At 41.9% G+C, this 7,474-nt stretch overlaps 1 protein-coding gene across 1 annotated transcript in view; it reads right to left on the bottom strand.

Annotated features, from left to right (window-relative positions):
* Positions 1-2,676: 2,676 nt before the first annotated feature.
* Positions 2,677-7,474, bottom strand: part of HGD (homogentisate 1,2-dioxygenase) — a 43,393-nt gene continuing 38,595 nt past the window's right edge. Inside the window, exons 13-14 of the mRNA XM_004480765.4 lie at positions 5,826-6,007; positions 2,677-3,030 (exon numbers count right to left, since the gene is read on the bottom strand). Of these exons, the coding sequence (XP_004480822.2) occupies positions 2,881-3,030; positions 5,826-6,007 (332 nt within the window). The 3' untranslated portion in view covers positions 2,677-2,880. The remainder of the gene's footprint in view (positions 3,031-5,825; positions 6,008-7,474) is intronic.

Here is a 7,474-nt window from a genome sequence, read left to right as displayed (position 1 = left end):
GGTTTTGTATTTCTAAGCAAAGAGATGGTATATTTTGGAAAGAGGATGGAAGAGGAAGGAATCTTATGGAATAGGGAGTTAAGAAATGGTACAGATCTTTCTAGCTGATCTGAGCCACAACAGAAGAAAACTAAATCTTTTTTTAATGAGCATGAACGGGTGAAATATTGTCTCCAGCTGAGCAGTTGCTGCCAGTGGTGGGGAGATAAAGCACAAAAATTTGGCTCCAAAATGGATATAAACCTAGGCTGTTATACTATCCCTAAGAAGGCTTTGCAACCAAATCAATAATAGAGGGAGACAAAATGGGTGAGAGACTAGTGTGTGTATAAGATTAGAGTTAGAACGAGCCCATAAAGAAAAGGGTGGGCTTTGTGAACTCAATATTTTCATGGTTATTACAGAAGCAGACCTTTGAGACAGGTTTGAGTGTGCATGGTTTATTTGAGAGAAGCACCCAGGAAGTACCATAGGAGAGTGGGGAAGTGATAAAGGAAGAGGAAGGAAGCTTGCATTATCAAGGAAGTTACCACCTTGCGCAGGTGGGGCCCAGTCCCTCAGGGATGGCAGGGAACCAGGGCAGAACACAAGCCTCAGAGGTGTGGGACAAGAGAGCTGGGCTATTTATCCACTAATTGCCTTTCACCATGCTTTGAGGGCTGCTTCCAGGGCCGTTCATTACTCCACACTGCTGGCCTGTTCTGGTTATGGCCTCAGGCAAAGAGATACCAATGCTGGCAATTGGAAGTGGTCGGTCAGCACTGGATGGTGATTGCTGACGGGATATGGTGGGCCACCGGTGGCCTTTGCTATAGTGGTCAATTTTAAACTATTTAAATGTACCAGCTGCTTTACTAGTTAACAGTGCTTATTTTTTAATAAAGCCTTTTTTTTTTATGTTAAGGAATATTGGGAAGGCACACCAGCATCTGTCCTCATGAAAGTTACCTCCACTCTATTAACTGAGACCATGAAATATCACTGTCAGAAGTCCAGCAGTGACTCAGCCCTGCCATCAATTCCTCCTTCCCTAATCCCTTACATCCAGTCCACCAACAAGTTCTTTTCAGGTATACTCCAAATATTCTGGAATCTCTCCTGTCTTTGCTGCCTCCTCATTAGTCCAGAACCATGTTATCTTTTGCCTGGTCTAGTGCATTAGCTTTCTCCTTGCCTCCCCCATCCACTCTTCTTCCAGTTCCGTGAACCTATAAGGTTTTTTCTTGGAATGTTCCTCCTTCCTACCCCCACCCCACCTCACCCCTCTTCCCATGGCTTACTTCTTTCTATCCTTTAGGTCTGGCTAAAGGTTACCTCATTATTGAAGACCTCTCTCTCTAAAGAAATATCTCCCCCGGTCTACCCCACCTTTTATTCCCATCTCAGCCTCTATCTGTTTTCTTTTTGACATGTTTCACAGTTTGTAATTACTGTGTGTGTATTTTGTCTGTCTCCCTCTCTAGAAGATAACCTCTGTAAGAGCAAGGACCACGTCTATCTCCTTGACCACTGCACCCTTAGTAGGGTGCCAGATTTAGGAAATGAAAATATAAGATGCCAGTTAAATTTGAATTTTAGATAAACCACGAATACTTTTTTAGTATAAGTTTGTCCAAATATTGCATAGGCCATACTTTCACTACAAATTATTTGTGATATATCAAAAATTCAAATTTAACTGGGCATCTTGTATTTTTTCTGGCAACCCAAACCCTAGGCCCTGACACATAACTGACTCTCACTACCTATTGTTAATTGACTGTCACATGGTAGTAGTATATCAAATCTGCTACTATAATCAAGTAGGGGAAATGTGCTAAAACTACAGAACTAAAGTAGTAACAAATATCACTTCCTATCATATTTCCGTTCTGATTTGTCTGTCTTCTCACTCTAGGAGAATCTAATCAACTCATGCCCTACATCTTGGGCAGCTCAGTATTCTGGGACGGATGTGGACCAAAGTTAACAGAGCTGTTAGGAGCAGCTTTCCTACATAGTCCAACCTCAGTTTTGTTGTTGGCCCTGCTTTGGTCCTGAGATGCTTTGTCCCCAATCTTCCCAAACTCTGAGCTCCCTAAATGGAGAGATTGCTTCTCCCTTTGTAACTATTCATCCTAACATCTACCTCTGTAGCTGACACATAGGAAGAATGCAACACCAGATTACTGAATGGATTGATGAATGAGTGAATATTAAAGTGACTAACCATCCTGGTTTGCCTGGGACTAAGGGGTGTCCTGGGGCGGACTTCCAATGTGAAAATCTGGGCAGTTCTGGGCAAACCAAACTCATCTCACTTTTTGGTGGCTGGGCTGCTTGTCTTTTATTACAATATTAGCTGCTACCTGACTACCAAGATAAATAACCCGCTGGCCTGGCTGCCCTTCTGATTTTGGCTGACAGCTGGATGTTGGGAGCTCAGCAGTCCCCATGCCTGGACTCCTAGGAGCTTGACCTAGGCTTCAGCCTTGGTTCATGGTCCTTGTGCTTGGCCTGTCCTTTCTTGTAGCCTGGTCTGTGTCTCTGGTAGATGCCCTGGACTTGTGCCCCTAAAAGCTCATGGGAAGGAGCCCTGAACTGGATCTAATCAAATGGGTCTGTCTGGCACCCCAGGCCTGGACACTGCAGGTCTGCCTCATCAAGACCTGATTATGACTAATTGCCACTCCCACAGAACATCCGAAAGTATTTATTGAGTAATTAAGCTGATAGTGACAGAAATTTCCAAGCACGTTACTACAAATATTCTGAATTAATTGACTGAAAAAGATAGTTCTCATTTTAACTAATCCCATCTCCCAAATAGTGCCAAAGGGCATGAAATTCTGAAGGAAACCATACAAATCCATTATCAATTATGGTAGCAATGGTCCATTCTCAATTAGGTCCTAATGGGTTCCTGGAACTGGGGGTGAAGTGACTCTTGAGAGGCTCCCAGCACTTGTAGTAGTCGTTGTCCAAACAGTTGGAGGTCTTGAGCCCCCACTTGGTAACAGCCAAACTTAGAGAAGACTCAAACATAAATGCCTGTAGGGAATGAGGGTGGGATGGGAAAGAACAGATAAGTAGGTGATAACATACATTTGATTAGATACCAAGAGAGAAGATGTGGGTAGGCAAAATCTTCCAATAATAAATGGTGTGCACTAGCATGATGAAATGAGCAGGTTCACCCCCTAGTTTCTGTCTCTGGGTTTATGACTTACAAGATGGTGAGATCTTGTGCTAGACTCTTAGCTTCTTGGAACTTCAAGTTTTTATTCTGTAAAATGAAATTGGGCACTCCAGCCTCATATTGTCCTCAAAGCATTCTGAAGCTAAATTTTCTAGATACAAGGGCAGGAATGGTTGATTCCTGAGAATATTCATCTTTACAGGGGCTATCACATCCTGTGGCCTCATCTTTCTGAGGGAGGTCATAGCCCCATTTTGCAGATGAAGATATAATACTATTAGGCTCAGAGATGGAAAATGATAAATTTAAGGCAATGGTTAGCAAAAAATGGCAAAGCTGGAATCTAAACCTGTCTTGGTCAAGACTCTGACCAAGCAATGGTCTGGAAAAGGAGAAGGGGGAAGAGGAAGGAATAGGTGAGGCACTCTAAAAATCCCTTTCCCAGAGGGTCTGAATGGTGGCTATCCCACTGTATTTAGGTGGGCTTCGGCTGCAATGGTAAGAATACACAAGTGCTCTATGCATCTTAGGTATTCCAGTTGTTGATTTTCCTACCCACCATGTATTTAAAGAAACAAAATACAACACCCTTTAGTTTGTATATATTCATATTGCAAATTTTAAAAATATAGACAGGTAAAAGGAAGATAATAAAGTCCTCTTTTGCTACAACACAGAGTGCCCACATTAATGTTTGGTGTTGAATTTACATCAGTTTGTTTTGGCCTAAAATGATCGCGATGATCAGCCCTATCTGATTTCCTAGGACTGGCTTGATGCGAAGATCAGATGAGACCATGTGGAAGTGTTATGCCAGTTATAAAGCACTATTCAGCTATAAGGCTCATTCCCATGGCCATCGTTATTATTGTCTCTTTGCTGACTGCTTCTGAGGCAGGGGTTCTTAACAAGGGGTCCATAGGAAGACTTCACAGGATCTGTGAGCTTGAATTAAAAATTCAATAAATACATTATTCTTGTGGGAATGTGTTGGTGTGGGTGTGATATATTTATGAAATAATACGCAGTACAGTGGGGACTTAGAAAGGGGTCTGTGGTTTTCACCTGATGGGCAAAGGGGTCTATGGAACAAAAAAGGTTAGGAACCCCTGTTCTAAGGAGTCCCATTGTTTAGTAGAGGAACAAAAGCCCCATCCCAGCTGAGCCACTAGGGCAGTATGGAATCAAGTTAATGGCTCCAAACTAGAAAAAGGATAAGGCATATAGATGGATCTAGACCTTAATTATATAAAGAGGGAAACCCAAAGTTAGGTAAAATGTCCAACCCTCACAACCCAGGCAGTCTGGGCTACCTGGCTACCCAGGGCCTCCCAGCCCACCACCCCCGACATAGAAGAGCTCTTTCTCACTGGTGCTCCAGGCTTTAGACACTACCCAAAGTTCGTTCCTCAAAAGAAGAGTTCTGTCCTGTGTTTCACTGTTGCAAAATTCTGCTCCCTGGTAATACTAACTGTCCAAAGCCAATTTGAGGCATCAAAGATTACTGAGTGGTTCATCTGTCATAGCCTATACACCTCCAGGAGCCTTCCAGAGGCCATCGCTTAACTGAGATTGTCAAACTCCATCTCGGAGATAGAGAAGTTCCACAGAAACTCCACAGAGGCCAATGCGAAGGGAAATAGAGCCAACCTCAAGTACATAGGACTCTGTGTACTTTTCCTCTCCAGAGAAATTCCAGCCCCAGGATTGGGAGAGAAAGCAAATTGCATCAGACAGATGGTCAGATAACTCTCACTGCTTAGGTAGTTTGCAAGCTGGGTTTGGAGTCAGACTGTGCTATAGATCTTTAAAGACAGGTAGCATTGAAGGCATTTGTTTAAAAATGTAAAGCAAATTTGCACATGATTTAGGATAAAATCACTCCTTGTGGTCCGTAAATGCTACCTCTAAGAATGCAAAAATAAAATAAAATCAAGAACTGCAGCCAACTACAATTGTGTTCAATCTCAATGTTTACAGCCTGACACAGGAGGAATACAAAACAGGATTTAAATCCATCAGTTTCATCCCATGCCAAAGCAAAGGAAAGGAAAATGAGCAAACAGCTGAGACGAGCTGCTCATAAGCCCTAACTATAGTGAAGAAAGACTTCCTGACTCACCTTGGCTTGAGAAACTAGCTGAAGGTGACATCCAGCCTCTCCTGCTGCCATGGCCCTAGCAGATAACTTCAAAAGGCAGAAGATTCTGACACCGCATATGCGGCATACAGATAAGTGAGGACCCTTCACATAGTGTTAATTATATCCTCTTACATTTGAACAGTGTCGGACAGTCTGTAAGGTTCGTAACTCACTGCTGTCTGCTGGGTTGGACACAACACCCACTCCACAGATGGGAAAATGAAGCCCAGAAAAGTTAAGTGACTTGTTCAAGGTCACACAGGAACTAACCCAGTTCTGACTATGAGTCCAAAGCTTGCAACCACACCGCACCAGTAGTCTAGTATACACACAGAGATGTGCATATACACACACATGAACTTACATACACAGACACACAGCTCTCTTCCCCAGGCTCCTCCTCTGTGTCTTTGGAGAAATAAAAAATAGTCAGTTCTCTTAACAGGGTTGAGGAGCCCAGAGGCCACCCAGCGGGGTTGAGGAGCCCAGAGGTAACTTGCTTACCATGGTCCCATCAGCAATCCTCTCAGGCTCCAGCTTGGCCTTGCTGGCTTTTTCAAAGCAGTCGGCATCAGGCCCATGCGGGGTCATTGTGGAGTGCAGGCTGACTCCCCCTGGCAGGAACCCACCTTTCTTTGCTTCATAGTGACCTTTGATGAGTCCCATGAGTTCACTCATGCAGTTCCCTGGGAAGGGTGAAGTAGTATTTTATAATCCAGTACAAGACTAGTAAAACATAAGACTCCCTCAAACATTATTTTCACAGAATGTCAAGGGAATAGAAGAGTCTGATAAGTTTTACAAGATTAGTAAAGAATACAGATCGACAGAAGAACTGCCATTAAACATTCATTGCTGTAGAATTCTTGGTAGTCTAACTCACTTCAGTGGCCATATAAATTATCAGAGGTCTTGAGTTTCATGGTCTGAAAGAAATTGAGCTAGTGCAGGGGTTCTTAACTTTTTCTGTTCCATGGACCTCTTTGCCAGTCCAGTGAAAACCATGGACCCCCTACTAAATCCACACTATACTGTGTATTATTTAATAAATATATCACACCTGCACCAACACAGCCTCACAAGAATAATATGTTTTTGAATTTTAATTCAAGCTCATGGACTCCTGGTCAAGACCCCTGAGTTAGAGCCAAAGAAAACAAGCCCCAGACAATAACTTTAATAATAATGAAAAAGCAAACCATATTAAAGGGTAGATATACTGCCATTATCGAAGGTATCTTCTCCCCCAGATTCAATTCTTTTCCCAAATAACTCCACTCTGGAACATGGTATCCTTATATTTCTGATTGCCAATCTGGAAAGCTGAAGTGGGTATATGTGCATATTTGTGTGTATGTGTGTGTGTGTCTGTGTTGATGGAAGGGTGATGTAATGGAAAGAATCCTGAACATTTGGAGTCATTATCAAATGATAATCTGCTTGAAAGGATCTTGGGATCTGTAAAATGTATTTGTTAAATGCTATATTATGTAAAATATCATCTTCTGTATTTGAATCTGACATCTTTTCATTCTTCCATACTTCAAAATGTCTTTTAGATTCACTCTTACCATTATGGTTCCATTGATATGCTCGTCATAAAATCCCAAAACCTGAAGATTGTAAGGCATTCCTATTTCTACTCAATACAAAAGAATTTTTTATATCTGTCCTGACAGATTACCTCCTGAAATCTGCCTACATGCCTACAGATTACCTCCTGAAAGCTGCCTACATACCTTCTGTGAACAGAAATTCTCTATTCTACAAAGCGACCTATCATATAGCCTGTAACAGCTGGGTGTTAGAAAGTTCTTTCTTATATTAAATGGAAATTTCCTTTCATAAATGTTAAATATATTTGTCCTAGTTGTGCTTTCTGGAGTCACATAAAATTTGAGAAAAATTACCATGGTTCAACTTCCCCAAGCTTATGTTTCTATTGAAATAAAGCTCTTTATTAGAATAGCATCACATTTAGATATAAATTAAAGAAATGTAACACCTGAGTAAATCTAGGTGCCTTGCCATTCATTTACCCATTTACCCATCCATTTGTCCATCTGTCCATTCCCCACTCCATCTATCTGCCCATCCATTCATTTAACATGTGTAATTAGACACTGTGCTAAGTACTGTGCTACAGAGATGAA

Source organism: Dasypus novemcinctus, chromosome 4 (assembly GCF_030445035.2).
Source record: "Dasypus novemcinctus isolate mDasNov1 chromosome 4, mDasNov1.1.hap2, whole genome shotgun sequence".
In the NCBI taxonomy this organism is placed as follows: Eukaryota; Metazoa; Chordata; class Mammalia; order Cingulata; family Dasypodidae; genus Dasypus; species Dasypus novemcinctus.
Note: the sequence above shows the minus strand (reverse complement) of the source record. Positions and strands in the feature narration are given on the sequence as shown.